General features: G+C 46.7%; 1 protein-coding gene across 1 annotated transcript in view; it reads left to right on the top strand.

Moving 5' to 3' along the window:
- LOC138528229 (extracellular calcium-sensing receptor-like) overlaps positions 1 to 23,685 on the top strand; it is a 70,416-nt gene that overhangs the window by 24,556 nt on the left and 22,175 nt on the right. Inside the window, exons 3-4 of the mRNA XM_069639685.1 lie at positions 4,371 to 5,213; positions 22,044 to 22,271. Coding sequence (XP_069495786.1) covers positions 4,371 to 5,213; positions 22,044 to 22,271 — 1,071 coding nt within the window. The remainder of the gene's footprint in view (positions 1 to 4,370; positions 5,214 to 22,043; positions 22,272 to 23,685) is intronic.

Genomic DNA, 23,685 nt, shown 5'->3' on the forward strand with positions numbered 1-23,685 from the left:
TTCCGTTTTCGTATGCCTCCATATACACCTTGTGGAGGGTCGGGGCAAGGGTCGCTTCGTAGGCTTTGTAAAATTCAGGCGGGAGCCCATCGCTTCCTGGGGTTTTGCAGGTGGTCAGGGATTTAATCGCGTCTGTCACGTCCTCTATAGTGATTTCCGCATCCAGTAACTCTCTTTGGGCTTCCGTCAGTCTTGGGAGCTCAATCTCGGCCAGTGTGGCCTTTATGTCGTCCACTGGTATTTTGGTATCGTGGGCGTACAATCTGGAGTAGAAGGCCGCAAAAGCTGAGTTGATGTCTAGCTGCGTCCGGTGAGTTATCCCCCTCTCATCGGTTATTTCGGTTGGGAGATGTCTTGGGAACTCGCGCCTACATAGCCAGGCCAACATTCTACCAGGCTTATCCGCTTCTTTGTGAGCTCTGGCCGTGTAGGTCGCGTAGTCAAATTTGGACAGTCTGTTCCAGGCCAAAAGGCACTCCTCCCGGGTGCTCTTTAATTCTATTTCGGCGTCCGGCTTAGTATTGATTCCGGATTCCAGGTGGGTGATCTTGTTCTCCAGTTCCTCCAGTTCCAGTCTCAGGAGCTTACGGATACCACCGGCTCCTGATATTACTTCACCCCTTGTCACAATCTTCATGGCCTCCCATAGTGTGTTCCAGCTTGACACTGAGCCTGTGTTAATGTCTAGGTATTCCTCAAGTTTGGTGCCAAGTTCCTCCCTAAATGCGTGGTCTGTGAGTGCTGCGGGTGGCATTCTCCATAGGGGGATAGGCGGTCTGGGACCTCTCGGGGCCCATTGCATGATCAGTGGTGAGTGATCGGATATGGTTCTGCCTAGGTAGAGTGTGTCATCCACTTGTTGAGCCAGCTCACGATCTATGAACAGGTAGTCTATCCTCGTGTGGACTTTGTGCAGGGCGGAGTAATAGGAGTAGCACCTCTCGGTGCGATGTTGTTCCCTCCAAATGTCCACCAGGTCGAGCTGTTCTATTGCAGTGTTTAGCGCTTTGGATGCAGGGCTGTTCGAGAGGCGGGGGGGGGTCTGATCTGTCCACAGCGCCGTTTCTGATGGAATTGAAGTCGCCACCCCATATGAAGGCGCCCTCTCTCCGAGGAATCATTTTGGCACTGAGCATTGAGAGGTGTGAGGGTATTCCATGTTGCGGAAAGTATGAGTTCACCAGGCAGATTGGCGTGGTTTCAATGGTACCCCATAATATTAGGTATCTGCCCTCTTTATCTGCTTCGTAGCCCAATAGGTGGAAGGGCACAGTCGGACTCACCCACGTGAACACTCCTCTGGCGAATTTGGAGTATGGGGCTCCTTTCCCCATACCTCCCCATCTATCAGATAATTTAGCCGTGGTTTCTTCCGTGAGGTGGGTTTTTTGAAGCATCGCTATTGACACCTTTTTCCTACGCAAGTAGGAGTGGATCCGGTTCCTTCTCAGATACGTGCCCATGCCCCTCACATTCCACGTCATCACCTTAAGTTGGAGCGCCATTGGGCCTGCGTCTTGGTTTCATCTTCCCTGCCGCCCCTGTCTCCTGGTGGTGTGGCTTTCCCTCTAGGTTCTGATGTTTTCTCTTCCGCCTCCCCCAAGGGCCTCCGGCCCCATATTTCTTTTCCGCTGATATTCTGAAGACTGTGGTGTGAACAAAAACAATTAACAAAACTATAACTGGTGCGCCCAGCAACAACGGGGTCTTGCTGGTGCTCAGGCGCTCTCGCACCGTCAGGACCCATCCGGGTGTCGGGCACGAGGGGGGTCGGTCAGGCAACGGGCCTGACCTGTGCTGTTCGTGGGAGGCGGGGCCCTGTGCCTGGCGTGGGCCGAGCGAGGGCCGTATCATCATTGCTAGCTGTTGGGTGATTTTACCTTCTCTTAAGTCGTTCACGTTACGTCCAAGTAGGGTTTATGAGTCACGGTATCTTCGATGTCTCAGGCTCGGGGGGTTCAACAATTTTCAGTAGGTTGAGGGTCATTATCTGCAGCTAAATTGTTGTCTTCTAGCCACATGTTTGCGGCTGCCGGGGATTCCAGGAAAATCGCTCTGCCCTTGTGGATCACTTTCAGTCTAGAGGGGTATAGTAACATATACTTCAGGTTCAGTTGCCTGAGTCGGGCCTTAATCGGCACAAATGAGTTCCTTTCCCGCTGGACTTTCGGGGTGTAGTCGGGGTAGATCGTAATCTTCGAGCTCCCACGTTCGAATGGGCCCTCCTCTCTGGAGTGCCGGAGGATGGTCTCTCTGTCCTGGAAGTTGAGGACTTTGGCAATTATAGGGCGAGGGTGTGAGCCTGGCGGGGGTCTCTTCTGTAGCGATCTGTGCACCCTTTCAATCGAAAATCCTTGCGTCAGCTTTCCGGCGCCCACCTGCTGCTGTATCAAGGATTCTATATAGGCCGTCGGGTTCGGGCCTTCAATTCCCTCCAGTACCCCCAGTATTCTGATGTTGGCGCGTCTGGCTCGGCCCTCGGCCTCCTCAGCCCTGGCCTCGAGTGTGAGCACCTTCCGTTCTAAGTCCAGCACCTTGGCCTCAGCTCCGTTGTATCTCCCGACGTCTCCTTTATGATTGATACGGCGGAGGTTACTCTTTCTGTCAGATTGCGGGCATCCTGGCGCATGAGTTGTAGCTCGGATTTGAACTCTCCGATTCTAGAATCTATAAATGCGCGCAGTGATGCAATTGCCTCCAACACTTGGGCTTGGTTTTCGGGAGGGTCTGCCGGATTTGTTCGGGGAGGTTCGGGAGTAGAAGCGCATGGCTGCGGAGGAGCTTTAGCTTTAGCGGACACATACGTGTCCATGGTGGTTGCCTTCGTCTTGTTCCTGGCCGCCATGATGGGCGTCACTCGGTCGTGTGGAGGCGAATGACGGCGGGCGAGGTTGGGGAGCTTATGGTTCCGAAAGCAGGGTGATTCGATTCGGGCAGAGTTAGTGGTCAAGTTCTCGGGGGAATATACAATGGCACATGTTCAAATAGTTTATGCCCTCGCCCAGCGCTCTCCTCACCTCCGCCTTCCTCGGCTGACGATGGCAGGGGTCCCCCGCACCGGGGGTCGGGGCGGCCCCACTCGGTGCCGTAGTCCAGGGCACGAGCCCGGTCGGGAGCCCCCAGTTGGCTCCCCGCTGCAGAGGCAGATGTTCTTCTTCCCCTCGGTAGCAGTTTACAAGTCGGTTTCACTGCGAAAGCGGCTGGCGTTCTCCAGCGACATCAGCTTCGAAAGATGGCCGCCATCTTAGGTCCCACCATGGGGGGGACCTTTATCGGGAAGAATCCGTGGGTTTGGAGGTCCAGGTCCAGGGGAGGACCACAGCAACGTATTCGGGGTCGGTTCCCCTTCCCTTGGGGTCGGTTCTTTCCGTCTCAGGTGCAATTTTAGGCAGGCAAAAGGATCAGGATACGGCGCCTCGGCCGGAGCACGGCGACTCAGCTTCCACTCGCCATGAGCTCCAGGCCACGCCCCCATGGCACCTCTATTTATTAGACATGTGGGATACAGCAGGTGTGTTCTGGAATGCATCTGTCACATCTGTCGGCTGGAAGGTTTCAAATTAATCTTAGCCTCTGGCAATTGCTCTAGTCTCCAGAGACAAGTGGGGTGGAAGGTTTCCCAGAGCAGTGCCAGCATTAAAGATACATTCAAAACCTTCTGCCCATTTATTTATTTTATTTATTTATATTTGTAAAGCATCTAAACCCAAGAGCATCCAGGCGCTGTTGCAAACCAGTTACACGGTACATATACTAGAAGAATATAACAGTTAACAATCAGGTAAGAGTGGGGCGAACAAGTAAAAACCAATGTCTATCGTCAGTCAGGGCAATGTTTAGGCAAAGAGACAAGTTTCTAGTGCTTTCCTGAAGGCCCAGTGAGAATGTTCTGACATTGCTGATTTACTCAGCAGGGCAACTGCTGAGTAAGCCAGGAGATGGTCATAGAAAGGCCCACGTGCTCATTCTGATTTTTGACATGGAGCATTACTCAAGCGGGGCGGCTTACTAGCAGATTCCACTTTCAGGATCAGAATTGCCTGCATAATTTTATAAGGCGTGTTCATGTATGCATATCACATTCCATCACAGTTATGTTCTTCAGTGGATACACTTAATTTTTAACATCCTCCGACTCCCTACTAGGAACTAGCACAAACTGTTCCTCTGCCTTATAGGATCCTTTCTGTGTCTATTTCATTTCAATTTAGGCACAATCCCTTCGCACACTTTTTTAAGCATGTGAATAGCTTTCTTAGTCCAATGGAATTGTTAACAATGCATCTTACTCCTCTGTGTTATAACATCAAATATTTAATGACATGAAACCTATAAATTATTACTCTGTCCTTATTTTTTAATATCTACAGATCAGCTACTCATCGGCTGTTTCCATTTTAAGTGACAAGCACCAGTTCCCATCCTTCCTTCGCACTGTTCCTGCCAACACTTTCCAGAACATCGCCCTGGCCCAGTTAATTGGGCACTTTGGTTGGACATGGGTGGGGATGATCGTTTCCGATGATGAGACAGGCTTGCAGGGAGGTCAGCAAGTGCAGGAGGTCATTGAAGAAAATGGCGGCTGTGTGGCTTTTATCGAGAAAATACATATCCGGTACTCCAAGGACAAGGTTTTGGAGATTTTAGAAGTGATACGAACACATTCAGTGCAGGTGGTCATTATTCACAGTGTAGCTCCACAAGTGAAGGTTCTGTTGGAAACCCTTTACACACAGAATTTGACAGATAAGACCTGGATATTCTCAGCATCTTTTCACATATCACCTGGATATTTTAGTTATCAATCTTGGAAGATAATGAATGGGACCCTTGGTTTTATACCTTACACCAACATTATACCAGGCTTCGAGGAGTTCCTCTACAGCCTCCATCCTGACAGATTTCCTGAGGATATCTTCCTGAAACGCTTTTGGGAACAAGCATTCCACTGCCAATGGTTGGCATCTAACAAGGTTACAACCACAGACATCAAAGCACCGGGAACACAGTTAAAATATTGTTCCGGGAATGAGACATTGAATGAAGAAGCCATTTCTTTGTTTGAACTTTTTGATATGAGGTCCACTTATCAGAGCTATCTGGCAGTCCATGCTTTTGGGGAAGCATTAAAGACTCTTATATCCTGCCGACCGGGCCGAGGACCATTTACTAATATGACGTGCTCTGATATCAGTGATGTCCAACCATGGCAGGTGAGAGAAACGAGTATAGTGTATTTTGAAATATAAGAATCTAGAGATGTAATACAAATGTTGGGTGTGAGCACATTGGAGAGGAATATGCCATATAGATGGAGAGACATGATGAACCAGGAATCCTATGTCACACCAATAAAGATTTAGGAGCCTGTAATGTTCCGAAGAGTGGAGACAGTGTTTACATTGAAAGCAAATTATCATAGAACTTGGCCTTCACAGAATCAATTAGATATAGACATGTGATTATAATAGAACATTTGTGAAAAGACACAAGGAAACTGTTACATACATTCTTTATTTTTTGAAAAATGTGTGTAAATTCATTATTGCATAAAACCCATGTAGATGTCAACATAACATTCCATCCTTATTCAGGTAGTTGCAAAAATTGCATAACTGATAGTTAAGCTAAAGGCAGGTGTTTCACCCTCAATCTAACATGAGAACATTAAGTAATTACTCCAAATACTCTAGCTGGAAGAGCAATTGCATGTATAACTTTGTATTTATCTGGTGTAACATAGAAACATTTGACTTTACATATTCTTCTATATGGTGATTTGTGTACTGTAACTTCAAAATTAATCAAGATGTATACAATTATATTGAATATGTCTTATAACCAATATTTTTAATATATTTTTAAAATATACATAATTCACAACATTTGAAAAACAAAGTAAGTTATTTCATTAATATAAATGTGTCCATGGTTATGAATATGTAAAATGAATCCTAGAACGCATCTGATGGAAATCATGCCTGCTGGAAGATGAGTTGCCTCATCAGAGCAGGCTAGAGGACAGTACTAGACAACCAACTATAATAAAACAGCTTTCTGGCAAATCTACATCTCAAAGTCGTCAAACAACTACGTTGACATTTTCAAGATCTGCAAAGATCTCTTCTCCCACCAGAAAACAGTGCATCCCCCTCTGTCTCTCTCAAGACTTTCATGAATATGCACCTACATTCTTCCTTGAGAGAGTGAAATCGATGCAATCTAATATTGCCCCCTACTTTCAATCCACCACCCCTCAGCAGCCTACTACCCCGGATACTGGGACATTCATCCAACAAACTCTTGCAGAGGTCCTCAGGATTGTTAAGGAGATGAACGCCTCTTCAGTACAGCTTCCCTCCTGTCTGACAGGCACCATTCCAGAAAACATTGAATCAATGGCTACGAGCTTTGCTAGTCTGTCAACAGGTCCTTGAATTATATCCATGTCTCCCAAAAACTCAATAAAACCTCCATCACTCCTCGTCTGAAGAACCCATCCTATGAGGTATGGCTGAATAACTCCCTACAGCTGACATTCTATCCCTGGGCAGATGTGAGTAGAAAAGGGCCATCCAGCAGCTGAAGTGCAAGAATGAGATGACCATTAATCTGACTTCCGGCCTACCAGAGGAACAGTTGCTCTTCAAGAGCAAAGTTGTGTTGCTCTCAGTGGACAAGGCCACTCCAGCAATCCTTATCCTCCTTAATTTGATGGCTGATTATAAGACTGCTAACCACACACCTGTTCTCATTCGCTTTAAGGACTTCACAGTCATTAAAAGGTCTGTCACTTTAGTGGATTGCTTCCCTCGCCGGCCCTGGGGTCAGTTCTCTCATCTTGTATCTTTAATGTGTATGTCAAACTATTATCTTTAATCATAGCTTCAAATTCTGCATCGATCCAGAAATATGCTGACAAAACCCAGATTGGGTTCTCATTAGGAAACACTCATCATGATGCACCTAACATATAATACCAGCATGTCCAGCATTAATGACTAGATAATTATTAATTATTATTTATTTTAATTATTAATTGTATATGCCTAGCTCTTCCAAAACGGAATCCTTCCACCCCAGGCAACCTTACTTTGCAGGTCCTCCCACATTGTATTCATTTTCAAAAAGTGCAGGCATCGCATTTGATGGGAAGCTCTAATTTGCCTCCCTCATTCAGAGTGTCACCACTGAGTCACTCTTCCACCTACATATGTTTATATACATCCTCACATATCTCAATATTTCACATATGTGATGTGATATATAGATTACTGCAATCGCTTACATCTTGCTCTTTCCAAAGGCCTGATATACCAGATCCAAGAAATACTGCCTTTCGAGATCCCAAATACAAGGTTCTTCTTTTTTTTGCTGACCTGCATACCCCAGGAAAAAGAAGTGGTGTCAAGATTCGGAACACAGTGTGCATATTGTACGTAGAACAAACTCACTGTAGCACTGATAAATATGTACAACAACTTACACATTATTATCAGCCTGGTTGGGATGCCAGCCAATCAGGTGTCTAGGAAAGTGGACTTGAACTACCTGTGAAAGCCCACGTTCCATGCGGCCGATGGCCGGCAGCACCCGCCACCATCTTAACCCCATCCTCCTGTTTTTCTTTTCTTTTTCTAACCCCCCCCCAACTTAGCTTATTTCTGCTGTGGCGGCACTCGCCACTACAGCTGCACCTTCCGCTCTGCTCATAATGGATGCCATGGAAAGGGAAGAGAGGCTCTGTACAGAGCCCTGCCTTCCCGTTCCATGGCAGCCATCTTTGTAAAGGATTTTCCTTTGTACAACGGGACGCCATTCGTGTCCTGTTGAATGAAGGAAAATCCTTTTTCTTTTATCACCCTGGGTTACTTCTTTGTCAACCCAGGGTGCTAATGGCCTCAAGCCCCCGTTCCAAGGGCTGGAATGGGGGTGGCCCAGAGCCCTAATTTTCCACCCTCAGTTTGCTCGGCGTGATAACTGGGGTTGCTGTGCCGTTATCCCCCGTTCCAGCCTGTGGAACAGGGGCTTGAACACCATAATACATAGCTGAAGAGGAACCTTTTCGAGTGCGTCTTCTCCCTGGTTCCTTAGGCAAGAAGTGTCTTCCATGAATCCATCTACCAGCTGTTTTCTTCCACATCTTTTCTGCCCTCGTTGCAAGAGCACTATTTCCTGTTTTTGCCTTCAATCGCAATATCTGGCCCTTCTCTTATAATTCCATGCCCATTCCTTGTTCTTCACTTCTCCCCTCCCCTCTCCCTTGGACCTATACTGTATTGGAATGTTCAAAAGTTTTAACGGTTTGTTTCCACCTCCTTAATCTAGACCCTTCCTCCCTCAATGTTCTTCCCCCTCTCCATTTTCATTAACATGGGGAGACATGAAGCTACTGTATCCTGGTTGACACTACACAAAACATGAGATAAATTAATAATTAAAAGCAAAGGTAAATGGATTCCTTCACTAATGAAAGCAATTTGGGTTAAATGTTCAGATGTACACGGAATAACACTACATATGAATGTATCAATTTACAAATAATGTTCAAGAAGTATCAGAAACAAATAAGCATACAGGCATGATTCATTTGTTGTGTTATGTTTTATATTCACATATTTACATTTCAACTCTTGATATGATGTTCTAATTGTTTTGATCTGATCATATTGTGTGAATGCCGCAGGACCAGTGGAAGGGTAAGAAAGTCTACTTTAGAATGGGCCGGTGAACCTGTGCTCAAGGACCAGATTTCAAGGCCAATACCAGGCACTGGTTCACCTTCGCCCATTCTCTTGTCAGGAAACCCCAGGACATCAGCTGCTTATTATCATTCTACTACAGGCCAGCTTGTGCATGGAAGGCTTTGAAAGCAGTTGCCAAATTGGAATTGTTCTCTGGGAAAAGAAAAAGAAAAGTCATGCTTTTGTGATCAATCCCCATATTTGCAAAGGGGCTTTGTGGCAGCTAACAATGGCTGTAGCGGCCCTGGGCATAGCAGAAACAATGTATGTGATCTACTGTGTCCTCCATCTTTTGGTGACCTTCTTCATAAACCAGCACACACACTTCTAAATGAGAGGATGGATGTGTCCCAGCAGATCTGGGGTGACTTTAGCAGCTCCCATAGTGTCCATAATATGTCAGGAAAGCTGCAGTTAAAGTGAATTTGATCACCTCTACAACCATAGCCTTTCCTCCACAGCAACAGGAGCGTGCTAGACTCCCCCCAGCACAGGCTGTCCTAGAAATAGAAGCAGAGAAAAGCATGTACCTGTCACTATGCATCAAAGGGAAAGTAGTCAATTAACTCCTGAAGTGGGTTAGCAACCCTCACTCGTCCACACATGACTGATTTTCTGATATCATTTAATTTATATAGGGTCTATGGTTAAACCTGCTTCCAACCCATTCCTTATCAAAACCCACACAATATACTGTTTCCTTATCAAAACACACACAATATTCTGTAAGACAACATATGGCAATGTATAGAGATGCCTCACACTTAACTCACATGCACACATGTTCATGAATTGATTCTCAGAATAGAACACTCCCCCCCCGTGGTGTGCAGCTAATAATCTCTGCCTTAATGCCTGTAAAATGGAGATCCTTCTCATTGGGACACCTGCACCCTCTTTTACTCCTTTGGTCACCCACTTTGGGCCCTGTTCCCCCACCATCCTCTGACGCCAAACACCTTGGGGTCATCTTCGATTACGCTCTCTCCTTCACCCCTCACCTCATTGATCTTACTAAGTTGTCCCACTTCCAGCACCACCTCCTCAGAGGTATTCTTCCTTTCCTTCCCCCAGAAACGCAATGTCTCCAGAGCACTGGTCCTCTCAAAGCTTTACTACTGCAACAGTCTCTTTCTCAATCGCAATCTTTCCTCCCTACACCCCTTCCAGCTAATCCGTAAAATAGGACTGCAAGACATATCCTTGGCCACAAGCCCTGGGACTGTATCTCTTCAGCCCTAAATTCTCTCCAGTGGCTCCCGGTGGCTGCAAGGATCAAATTCAAGACCCTCTGCATCATCCACAAGGCCTTCAGGGTCTTGGGACCACATTATCTCCAACTTTCCTTCCCCAAATGCTCCCCTGCAAGAGACCTACACTCCTCAAACTCCAACTTTTCCACTGTCAAACGCGTCTCCAAGCAGAGAGTGGGGGGCAGGCCTCGCTCCCCAGCTGGCACCTCCCTTTGGAACAGACTCCCTGCCCCTCTCGGACTTGAGCCACACCCCCTTAAGTTCCAGAAACTGCTAAAAACTCTGCTGTTCTCTACCCCTTTCCCTCTTTCCCAGCTATGTTAATCACCCTACTGTTGCTGTGACCATTGGCCCGATCCTCATGAATTTCACAGGAGTCCAGGCCCTTCTTCTGAGTTGATACCAGCACCCCCCACCCCACACTGCACTGCCCTTGCTGGCCCCTTCTTGGCGGCTTTGCCTCCCACCATCGGGAGTCAGCTGCACTAGCACTTAGCCTGAGGTTCTCCTCCTTGGTTCCACTTAGCACTTCCCTTCCTGGCCCTCCAGCAGCACTTGTCCACTCCTCTGCCCCCTCCTCCCTTCCTATCTCCTGCACTTTGCCTCACTGCACGTGCACATCCGTATGCCACAAGGTCTAGTAGGACCATGACTGTATTTTACTGTTGTCCGATTGTTATCGGTTCCCCTGTTCCCTTCCCATTTAGCTTTGTGGCACTTTAAAACACAATTCTGTTGTATAAGTCACCTAATAAATGTTCAATAAAATAAAAAAACTAAAATAAACTCTCAGTGAATGCTCTCACACTTCTATTTATTGGGCGATACAAGCAAAAGAAAAGCAGAGCAACTGTTATTATGTTGACACATAAACTCAATATGAGAAAGGTTATCAATGAAAACATTTCTATCATTTCCATATCCCTAAAGCCTTAAAAGATATTTCGGGCCTGATTCATAGAGCATTTCCTATGGGATTGATCCATTATAAACTGCTTCCGTGAATCAGCCATTAAGTGTCAACTAGATGTGACCATAATGCAAACATAAGCCAAATCTGAATAAGATAGTTGAGTGGGTATTGAGCTGATGTGGCTAAGGATGCTTCCCTCTAGAGCACAATTAAAAAGGAGTAACTGTCAAAATCAGAACGGGGAAGATGTTGAAGCCTCTGCTTTAACAAATCCATCAAAAATCAATTTTAAAGCTGCAAAAATACCAGGTCATTAAAAGAGGAGCAACAAGCCACTCCTTCCTCCATAAGCCAGAATGCAGAAGGTTTTCTAGAAGTGTAAAACACTTGTGTACGAGCCTGATAGAAATAAATATCAATAAATCAGAACATCACTTGATATAGACACCAGTTTCTTTATGTATATTGGCCAATCATGTTTATCAATACACTCAGAGAATATTAAACAATGCTCTCTGAGATAGTTAAACAATATTCCACGAGAATGTTAAACTACGATCCCCAAGATTGTTTGCACAAATCCTTCGGGAATATTTAACAATGCTCTCTGAGATTGTAAAACAATATTGCCCAGGCGTATCATGGAGTCTACCAGACCATTGTTTACATTTACTGGAACATCGTGGACTATTTACATAAACACAACAGCTGCTAGATCACAGCCCCGAACCTATGTTTATAGTGTTCTCTCCGTGTACCAAAACAACTGATAATATGGCTCAAAACACAAACTTGCACAGAAAATGGAAAAGGAGTCATTTGTTAGTTTCAGTTTGTGAATACAATTTACATTAGACTGTTCCCTGACAAGCTGTCTGTGCTTTTATCTTTCTCTACTAAGCATTAAAAAGACTACTTGGTTTGTAATAATTCTCGTATCTCCTGAATGTATGACCCTCGGTTCAACTAAAGTACATGACACTGTCATGCCATACTCTGTCTTAGAACCAGCTGAAAGCCGCAATTCTAACTCAGAGGGAATTCAACCCTCCATATGCTGGAGTAGCTGCAAGAACAGTGAATTAAAGTAAGTGACTACTGCAGTAGCCAGAGCTGGCAACCAAAGAGTTCCTACTGACCACCAACACACAAGGGTCCCCAATTAGGTACATGTACAGCTGGCTCACTTAAAACCAGATGGGTAAGGCCTATGTAACTGGGGAATGATGATGATGATGGTAACCTGCAATTCTGGTATGGCAAGTAGTTAATGTTGCAATCTGTTCTTGTAAATTAGCCGTGGAAAGACTCAGCTGCCCCTCACATAGGTTTCAAAGTGAACTTGTTTTTAAAATGTCAGAGTCTCTAGTGTTATACCACGGGAGACGCCTCAAAGATACAGATCCATGTTTATTTTGATAAAAGTAAACACTCATCACATTGCTTAAGGCTACTATGGGAGGAAACATTAGGCCCATGTCTTGGTAGGCCACATGACAGATCCCTCAGATGATGAAGATGTGTGTGCAAGCCATCTAAGTAGAGGCGCATGGCAAAAAAGGCAGACACCTTCACTCTAACAATAGTATTTGCATAGATTGCCAAAGTACATCTTTTGCTTTTTTGCTTCAAACACAATTTTTCTGGCTGCCCCATCCAGTGGAGACATTAGGGTGTAAACATCTTAGTAACACATTTGCTACCCTCCTGTTCAGTCACCTATCAGCGGGTATGGTGATGCCAGTATCCACAACTGCCGTGGGATATAGTTACCCCTGGCAGCTTGTGCCTGCCTTCCTCGCCACTCTATGTTACCTGTCCTGCACAAACAGTGCCAAACCTTTATCTCTACCCTTGAAAACAGGAGGCTGCACTGGGAGTGATGGTAATGCAGCCTTCTAGTCAATGTTACCACTGGGTCAGGCTGTTCAGGGCCAGACGTGGCCAGTCAAAAAGACGTTTGGCTGTTTCAGAGTCAGGATTAATTTTTCCCGAACCTCTTTAGCTACTTCTCCATGCTACTCCTGGACTATCCTTCCTCCCGGCCAACTCCATGTAAAGGTACTCAACCAGTCTCCGCAGTTACTCCCTGGGTCACTTTGCAGCTACCACAAACTCCTGAGAATATTGTTTGATTGATATTTTATTTCTATAGCGCTCGTACACAAGTGTTTCAGAGCGCGAAAAAGGCAAGGGAAGGGAACAGGGGAGAACAAAACAGCGATCTTACTAGGCCCAGTGACATTGAGAACACGCAAGTGCATGAGAGAGGGGGAGGGGAAAAGTGCATGGAAAGAGGGAGAAGGGGAAAGTGCGAAGCAGAGGAGAAATAGATTAATAACAATACATAAATAATAAAGGCAACAAACAGTGGTAATGCAGCCAGCAATTTGCAAGTGCTAGGTTTAAGGCAGCAGACAGGGTAGGTCTGATAAGTGCAGGAAGAAAAAGGGGGCGGGGGCTGTATGGGTACAGATACAGACCCCTGTGCAAGCGGTGGCCTGGAGGCAGTGCAGGAGGGTGCCAGGGTGAGCAGGCACCTGGGCCCGAAGGACAGAGGGTGGCCAGGTGCACAGTGCCAAGAGAGAACAGATCAGCAGGGGACAGGGGGAGCGAAGGCAGAAGAAAAGAGGAAGGTCTTGAGGTGCTTTCGGAAGCAGAGATGGCTATTCCAGAGGAAGGCCCCAGCCAAAGACAGAGATCTACCCCCAGCTCGTTTCTTTGAAAAACGACTGACCCTGAGGGAGTTGGAGGTAGAGGAGCGAAGAGCTCAAGAGGGGAGGTATTTGCGGAGGGATAGCTGAAGGTATTTTGGACCCAAGCCCCAGAAAGCCTTGTGGAGAATGCAGAGGGTTTTGAATTTAATCCTTGCATCCACTGGGAGCCAATGGAGAGATTTCAGAGCTGGAGAGATACGATCCCAGGGTTTGAGGCCAAGGACAAGTCTCGCAGTCCTGTTCTGGCTTAGTTGCAGAGGGCGGAGAGTAGAGGCAGGTAGATTAAGAAAGAGGCTGTTACAACAGTCCAAGCTAGAGAGAACCAGAGCTTGGGATACCATTAGCTTCTGGGGGATGTAGAGGAAATGCAGAGTACCTCTGAGGAGGTGCAGTCGGAAATTTGACTTTTTAGAGACCTCAGAGATGTGGGTGGAGAAGGAAAGGGTGGAGTCAAAGATGACCCCGAGGTTCTTAGCCTTGCAGGTGGGGGTAGGAGGAGGGCCATGGGAGGCCGGCCAGAGAGTGAGGGGAAAGGATGGTGAAGGTGGGCCGATGAGGAGGATCTCCGTCATGCTGGCATTCAGACAAAGATCATTGGTGGCACACAAATCTTGAATGGCAGTTAGGCAATCAGAGATGAGAGAAGGAGAGGAGGTGGCAGAGGGCAGCCGGAAAATGAGTTGAGTGTTGTCAGCGTAGCACTGGAAATTTGAGCAGAAAGTGGCAATGCATTGGGCGAGAGTTTCCAGGTATTGGTTGAAAAGCCAGGGCGAGAGGTTAGACCCCTGGGGAACACCACAGGTAGAGAGGAAGATAGATGAAAGGAAGGACCCAAGTTGGACCTGGGAGGGTCGATCTGAGAGGAAAGAGGTCAGCCAGGCCAGAGCCTGATCAGTGATACCCAGGTTTTCATGGAGACGGCTGAGCAGGATGGGAAGGTTGACCATGTCGAAGGCAGAAGAGAGATCGAGGAGGATGAGGACAGAGGGAATGTTAGAGTCAAGGTTGGAGAGCAGATCATCACGGATGTTGTAGAATAGGTAGCCATAGCCTTCTCCTCAGGCTTTGCTTGCCTCTCTTTATACATCATATTCGGCTCCTCAACCAGCATTTACCCTCTCATCTCCCCATCTCTCCCATCTCACTTCCTCACACGCCATCTCAACGCCTGCCTCTCCTCAGCCTCTATCTTCTGCCTGCTCCACTTACTCTACTTCTGTCTCTGACACTGAGCAGTCCAGCTCCTCAACTTCACCCAGCACTCCTCTAAATAAAAGGACATGTTGCCTAAGGTAACACATTTGAAAAACACAATTATCCATAAGGTGCCCCATGCCCCCAAGGTGTCAATGTGCAAAACACAAAACAAAGTGTCTCGTGCAAGACTCGCATGATGGGAAAGGGGACTCAAAGCATGCACACAGCAGGTAAGATGACTAAGCACAGCACAGGCAGGACTCTCTGCTTCACACACAAAGGTTTATCAACAAACACAGGAAAGGAAAGGAAACAGGAAACTGTATTTTCATTTTGAAGTGACACAAAGGATGACTTTCTTGTACAAGGGATTTAAGATAAAAAGGTAAGATTTGAGAGGGAGCCTAAATAAGGCACACAAATCAACAAACGAAGATACAACTGGGATAAACAACACATATCAATAAGAGCACAAATAACTAAGAAACCCCTTCTAAACCTTCCTAACCTCACTCAAAGCACCCAACTTGTGTGTTTGCTCTGGAACAGCTGTGAAGTATGTTTTCTACTGGGGAAGAAAAACCAAGCATCCTATTGGTTAGTCAAAATGTCTATTGGCTTTGAAATAATAGCATTGACTTCTCAGGTATAATAAGAGAGTATATTGTGCCTACGGAGACCTGGGACCAAGAGTGTGGTGAGGCTTAAACAATCAAGGGTGTAATTAAGATAGTTAAAGGTAGCACACCAACTATGCATGAAAGACCATGTAAAGGAGTGTCTGGAAGTGAATGAAGAGGTGAGTGTGGAAGAGGGACATTGTGCAGAGGAGGCAGAGCTGCTGTACTACCAGGATTTAGGAATTGTTGCTTGATGCTGCACATGAAGGCCATACTGGTGTTAACAAAACCAAACTGAGGTGTAGAGAAGAGTTTTGGAGGCCAGACCTAAACAAGTTGGTGGAAAGTAAACTGATGGATTGTTTTGTATTTCAATATGGGATAAAGGTTGTAATATTAACAATCAGCTCTTAATTCCTCTTGAATGTCCATAGCTTCCTTCATTAGAATTGCCAAACACATTGCAGGCCCCTTATGAGGTTGCTTGGAGGCACACCATATGTAAATGTTCTTTCGGATCTGTTTGCAAATGGGCTGATGCCACATTTGTGAAACATCCAGATAGTGTGTCCAAACAACATCGAGCGTGCCCTAAAAGTTTCACTGTGTTGAATTCGGCATCTAGATATTATGGTCGGGCGATATATTGAGTGTGCCCAAAGTCTCACTGTGTTGAACTCCGCAACTAGATAGTGGGCCTCATTACAAGCATGGCGGTAGAAGTGCCTGTATGGCAGGCACGGCTACCGCCATGCCCGTTAACGGCACTGCCTCCCGCGATTGGGCAATAACTGGCCCATAACGAGATGAATGGGTCGATAATTGCCCATTCGCGAGTGGTGGTTTTGCCCGGCTCCCGATCCCCATTCTACCGCATGGTTGCGCCGGCACTGATGATAACGGTGCCGGTGCAATTGCGAGTTATGCTCGCGGGTGCCGCAGAGCCCGACAGGTAAGCCCTGGCGGGCTGTCATGGACCCGCGAACAAAACTCGGAATGCGCAGGGACGGTATGAACGGTGCCGGTGCCTTACCGGCACCGTTCATACCATCACCGCCAGGGTCCTAATGAGGCCCAGTGTGTCCGAGTGTCCCTAAAAGTTTGACTGTGCTGAATTCCGCATCTAGATAGTGTGGCCAAACAACATTGAGTGTGCCCTAGAAGTTTTACTATATGGAATTCTGCATCTAAACATTATGCTCAGGCGATTTACCCCCTACATATGCTATCTATCCGTATCCCCATATATATCTGTATCCCATATATACCTGTCGCTATATATCTGTACATCGCTATGTATGTCCCCACTGTCCTGCTCACGTGCCTGGTCTCGGGCGCTTTAAAGATAACCATCATATCACAACACAACGCTTACTCTCTACTATCCACCATCATTCAACTAGAACACAGCTATAGCCCTGATAATTAGGCTTAGCTGTTCACATACGAATATGAACCCATGAACACCTCATCACCCTAATAACACGCAGCTAGCTGAGCACATTCCAGCCAGCTTTCCACATAGGCGTTCCTCAGGCCTAACGCAGCCAGAACAAATCCAACTGATATCCTCAGCAACACGCCTATTGCTAGGAAGCAGCTATCATCCAACAACTACACCTGCTGCACACATATCCGGTGCACCCACGCACCATACGACAATCTCTCTCTCTCTACTGACCTGAACTACGGTTCCCAAGGGCGTTCAACCTACCAGCACTTGGAGGTCATACCAATGATATATAAGGCGCTATATAAATGCCAAGTAACATAACATAACATCTCACAGCTCCAAGTCTACAGGGATTCCTGAAAGGTTTGCAATGAAGCATTAGAGAATGCCTCACTATCATCCTCAAGGGAATGGTGCGATTCACCATGTAAATTGAGTAATCATGATATGATATGATAAGTCATTTATAACACGCCTGTACACAAGTGTTTCTAGGCACGAGTTGGAGTCATGTTTGGAGTTAAGCTGGGGAAGGCTGAGGTGCAGCATTGGACAATGTAAGATTGTTAGCTTTGAGCTTTATGGGACAAGACAGGACTGTAGCGCAACTTAAATGCCTATAAGGGGAGGTGATTTACAGAGGAGACTAATGCAGAGGGAGATTGATTGGATTGACCTTCTTGTGAATTCCGAGTGGGATCCAACATGTTATATCTAGGTGAGGCATTGTGGTCACACTTGTAGACTGTGAGCAGGATTCACCTGAGAGACCTAGCGTAACGTTATGGAATGTAAGACCATTGGAAGGTAGTTAGGTGAGTTTCCACCATAACAACAACATGTCAGCTCAGCTAGATTGTGATAAACAGGATAGGGATAGATTGTGAGCAGGATTGACCGGGGAGATGCTGTGGTCCGTTGTTATGTGATCAAGGATGCAAGACATTGAGAACATATTACACTTTGGTGAATTAGGCAACTGCTTATTATGAGCAGGTTTGACCTGAGAGCCTTCTGGTCCCATCCTCTTTAGGATAGGGTATGAAGCACCGAGATAATCCATGTAACACAACTTAAACTCAACAGAGGTTGTATAGTTATATGCAAATGTCAGCAGGTAAGGAGTACACAAAGACTCATCGAAATGATGGCTGCTAAAGCACAGATTTCTTAGTTTCTAGTGGGTAGGCACACTAGAGTAACATCAATTATGGGTGCGGGTCACCCGACCGAAATTCCACTCTACAGCGTCCTCACCCATTAACCAATTGGAGGAGACATGTGAGCTTGCTCCATGTGCGTGGGACGCTAACATAGAAACAAAATCAAGCATACTTGTTGCCAGAGATTTTCAAAACAGCAATATGTGGAATCGGCAGATACTTTCTTGGGCAGCAAGGAGTTAGTTGCCGGAGAGGATACATGGGTGACGGGTTTCCCACATTGACGCCTAGGTATGTGCAAGAGAAGGATGCCATTTCAAGATGGCCGCCGGATTTTGAAGTCGATTGTCACTATTTGAGCTAATTTCCAACAAGTGAGCAATGATGCTTTTGATACGCAGATGCAGGGCACCGGACCGGTGTTGCCACTCTGCTGCCTCCCTGTCCACGAAGTTGTCAACCCTTGCTGAGTAAGTATTGTTAAAGTAGAGGCAGTTACGGACTCCATTATTCCAACATTGTTGCTGAGGTGGTTGCATAATGTTGAGGTTGAATGTAAGAGCAGCAGGGCCCTGTGTAGCTTGACTTAGTGGATTTGGGTGGGCGTTAAGCCTTTTTATGATTTGCATAATGTCCTCTCAGCATATCTGCGACAGCTATTGGACTGATGACAGAATTCATTGTGTTTTACGCACGCGCACAGTTTGACACTAGGGGAACAAAAGAGGTTAGTGAAGCAAACGTACACTTTAAGGAATTATGAAACACGCATGAGTATAAAGGAGTAATATAATACTATCTTTGGAGGTATATTGAAGAATTCTAGTTTGCTTGACAAAAAGAAAGGACGACTTAAAGCCCTGAAGATGGACCATGCAATGTAACCGAAACGCGTCCGCACCAAGGAGAGTCCGTTGTCGAGTGTTCTGTTCTGACTCTAAATGCCAAGCTGTTCTATGTGTAAAGAAACCACGAGCTGGATGAGCATTAAGTTACTGCTTTTGTGTTCTGAAAAATCATCAACCAATGTCTTGTTGAAAAGATGCCTGAACGTGCCATTAAAGAGACTTTCTTATGACATTTCATGGCTAAAATTGTTTAAATTGTCAAGAAATATTATAACGGAACCTAAAGGACCAAGTCCTATTTGAGTGCATAGGGGTCACCTGATGGCAACAACAGACTGTTTTCTATCTAGTGTTTCAATTGTGTTCTGCTAGGCCGGGGAGGTATACTCAGTATAACACTGTTTTCATAATTAGCTGTGCGACATGTGTGGAATGGTGTTAGGGCACCTCACCCCTCTCTTTACATGACAGGACCGGTGTCATATGATGCTCCTAACATTCAGAAGCCGACATGTTAAGGTGATCACGCATCCGACTTTTGATTTGGGAAGTCGGGTCTCAGTGCGGGTGATGGGGTGATATTGTATAGGAATATATGTGAATGGGGACTGGCATGTCCTCATTCTGGGCTGGTGCTGAAGAAGATGAGGCATGCAGCTGGTTTGGCTGTGGCCAGGTGAAGGCTTGGACTGTTAATAGATTCCATTTGCTATAAGGTCTTTAGTGGTCAGGAGCCTTCTTCCTTTTTTCTTTTAGTAACGCTGCAGAGGCAGGTGTGGGCTTTGTTGAGGTTCTGTGCTTTGAGGAAGTGTTGAGTGCTGCCCTCGCCCCTTGTTTTCTCTTTGTCTAGTGTTGTGTGCTTGCTCTTGGTGGGTGGTATGAATACTTGCAGTATTGTGTAGGCCGGACTGTGGAAGAGGGTGCAGCAGCAGAGAGAGGACAGCTCCTCCTGAATGCAGGTGAGTGCTATTGGCAGTCAGGTCTTAGGGTCACTGGAGGAAGCAGTGAGTTCAGGACACCAGGAAGCCATGAGTGCAAGACACAGACACTCGCTGGAAGCAACACTGAGTGGAGGGAGCTTTCAGCTCACACTGCAGGGAGCACCTGGAGGAAACAGTGAGTCAGTGAAGGAAGCAGAGTTCAAGACCCAGATGCAGCTACCAATGCAGTAAACATATAATGCTGCAGGCCTGCAAGAGACCCCAGGGGAGGGGTGCCGGGATGAGAAATGTGAGCTGTCAAGAAGACTGGAAGCTCTAAACAATCAAGCCATGGGCTGCTGGGGCCGCATGCACAACAAGCTAGGAGTCAGAGTGGCACCAGTGTAAACAAGCCAAGAAACCAAACCAGAAGCACTATCCTAACAGAACTGGAGAAAGAGCCACACCTCCAGGAATTGGAACATTACCTTCAACAGTTGGAAGTAGCACATGCAGGCTCTTCCAGCTCTAGTCTGCACATGGCAGGGCTGGCTGCCATTAAGGAACAGCTCGGAAGAGTGGGATTTCCTATGGCTCCCAGATTGCAATCGCCATATGGATCCAGAACCTGGTTTGGCCTGTGGAACATATACAGTTGCAGACCTTGCTTGGGAAGTTCTTCAATGAATTCAGAGGGCCTCATTACGAGGTTGGAGGTACCCTTGCCGGTTCTACGGTAATTGCACTTTCGCGGGTGCCGTGCCCGGTACATCCCCATTCCCATTTGAGCCCAGTAGGGCTCAATGGTAATGGGGAGGGTGGTAGCACTAGTACGTTAATAACGGTACCGGTGCTACCATCATGTTCTGCTCCCGGGTGCCGGTACAGTCACCAGGTCAGATCTGGTGGCTGCAAGGGCACCCGCGAGCAGAACTCCTAGTATGGTGGTACAGTAGCAACGGTGCCAGTTGCAATACCGCACTGTTGTTGCTTTACCGCCATACTTGTAATGAGGCCCAGAGACCTGTTTTAAGTGGGTGACGGTTATAAAGGGTCTAGGCCGTCGGGTTTAGCGGTAGCCTTGCCTGTAACAAAGGCACGGTTACCACCAGACCCCTGATTTTACGGGCACCCGCGAATGGGCAATTACCGGGTCATGCCCAGTTCGCAGGTTCCGGTAATTGCCCATTCGTGGATGCCGGCAATAAGGGACTCCCCATCCCCATTCGGCCCCATAGGGCTGAATGGGAATGGGGAACTCGGATGCACCGTCACCGTTTGTAACGGTGCCGGTGCATCCACAAGCTATGCTCGCGGGTGCCGCACTGCCCGAGCGAGACCCACAAGCACAACTCATAGTATGGCGGTAAGGTAGCAGCGGGGCCGGTAGCGATACCGGCGCCATTGTTACCTTACCGCCATACTTATAATGAGGACCCATGTCTCAGAAGGCCGCCATGCATTGCCACCTGGTGGCAGGATGGAAGTATTGCAACACAAGAGAGATGCACTGGAAGGAGAGCCACGCCAGGTTTGCTGTATCACACATATATCAATGAAATGGGTACTTTGTATATTTGTTATCACATGTATTTGTTTGAGGGAGCATGGTGTTTTGAACAATGAAAAAGAGATAACAGTATCAGAATTCAGCAATTCCATTGTCATGAGCTTTTCAATAACAGTACTGGCATGCCGCCAGGGATCCGTACTGTAAACCGGTTGATGCAGGGGAAAATGGTAGCAAGCAGAGGTGACAACACAGAGCACAAAAAAACAGTAAAATTATATACAACAATATTCACCCATGCGCAGGTATGCACAAGAATTTCACTAAGTATGCACATATGCACAATAATATATCAGGACGTGGAACACGGGGGGAGGGTTTAATGCCATTGTAGGGAGGCAGGTGGTCTTTCAAGAGATAGGAGGTGCATTTTTTAGGACAGTCGACAAAATGTGAATAGTCATTTTGTTTGCAACATCCGGGTGACTGCTATCAAGGGGTAGGGAGCCAAGAGGGCAAAGAAGCAAAAGTGAAAGGCACAATGAGTGTGAGGACAAAATAGATTCTGAAAGAAAACATGCACAGTTTAATATATCAAGTGAAATGATGATACATTAGTGATTATAAAGGGATTGAGGAGGACTAGGAGATAAGGTAAGGGGACACTCCTATTTAGTTGACCCTCTACCCTCTTTCACTCCATAGATTCTCCATTATCTGAAGAAAGTGAGATTTACCACTCGCAGCGGGCATGAGGTCTTCTTCGATGAAAATGGAGATGTTCCAACCACGTTTGATATCGTCAACATTCAGGTTTCACCGGATGGAGAATTCCAGCTCATAAAAGTGGGGACCGTGAACCCCAAAGCAGCAGAAGACAAAGAGGTCACAGTCAACATTAGCAGTATTGTGTGGAGTGGCAGAACCTCAGAGGTGAGTAAGTGATGCCTTCCATGGTAAAAAGGTGTGCCACCTGCATTGCCAGTATAGCTGTAATGAGACCTGGCCCACTGACAAGTTCTATACATGAAGAATAATTTAAAAAGGCAAGTTTTTTGTTCAAAATTAGGTGGATGGTAGTTTTATATTGCTGGGTCATGTGTCTGCAACCTTTGACTCTCCAGATATTTTGCAATACAACTGCCATCATGCCTAACCATCATAGTAAATGGTGAGGGATCATGGGAGGCGAAGTCCAAAGCTTCTGGAGAGCCACCGGTTGCCATCATAATAAATGTCGAGGGATCATGATATGATATGATATGATATGGCATTTATAACGCACCTATACACAAGTGTTTCAAGGCGTGACGAGGCAAAGGAGTGGGAACAGAGGGAAGACAGACAGCAATCATACTAGGCCAGGTGCCATTCAGATCCCGCAAGTGCAGGGGAAGGGGGAAATGGGAAAGTGAGGGGGTATGGGCGAGGGGACAGTGCGGTACATGGGATATTGGAAATAAATACGCAATAAATAAAATATGGCCAGCAGGTGGCAAGTGCAAGAGTAACAGACATCTGGTGTCATGTGCTGGTAGTGGGGCTGTAGGGACACAGAAACAGTCCCCAAGAGCGGGGGTTGCCAGGAAGGCAGTGCAGGTGTACGACTGGCAGGGAATGGGACCTGGGCCTGAGATCAGAGGGTGGCCAGGTAACCGGTGTAATTTCAGCCAGAAGTCAGCAGGGGAGAGGAGGGGAAAAAGCAGAAGCAAAGAGAGCGGTTTTGAGATGCTTCCGGAACCGGAGATGATTCTCCTCAAGTTTCAGAGAGGCAAGGAGGCTGTTCAAGAGGGAGGCCCCGGCTGAAGAAAGAGATCTACCACCAACTTGTTGCTTGGATAAGCGACTGTCCCTGAGGGAGTTGGAGGCAGATGAGCGAAGGGCTCGAGAAGGGAAGTATTTAGGAAGGGAGAGTTGAAGGTATTGATGCCCCAGGCCCCGGAAGGCCTTGTCGATGATGATGCAGAGGGCAGGACATGGGGGGCTTAGTCCAAAGCTTCTGGAGAGCCACAGGTTAACATCATAGTAAATGGTGTGGGATCATGGGGGGCATAGACCAAGTGTCTGCAGAGCCTCAGGGTGCCATCATAGTAAATGGTGACGGATCACAGGTGCGTAGTCTAAGCTTCTGAAGAGCCACAGGTGCCATCATAGTAAATGGTGACGGATCACAGGTGCGTAGTCTAAGCTTCTGAAGAGCCACAGGTGCCATCATAGTAAATGGTGACGGATCACAGGTGCGTAGTCTAAGCTTCTGAAGAGCCACAGGTGCCATCATAGTAAATGGTGACGGATCACAGGTGCGTAGTCTAAGCTTCTGAAGAGCCACAGGTGCCATCATAGTAAA

The sequence above is a fragment of the Ambystoma mexicanum genome, chromosome 7q (genome assembly GCF_040938575.1).
Source record: "Ambystoma mexicanum isolate Mex_15411 chromosome 7q, UKY_AmexF1_1, whole genome shotgun sequence".
NCBI classification, from domain to species: domain Eukaryota; kingdom Metazoa; phylum Chordata; class Amphibia; order Caudata; family Ambystomatidae; genus Ambystoma; species Ambystoma mexicanum.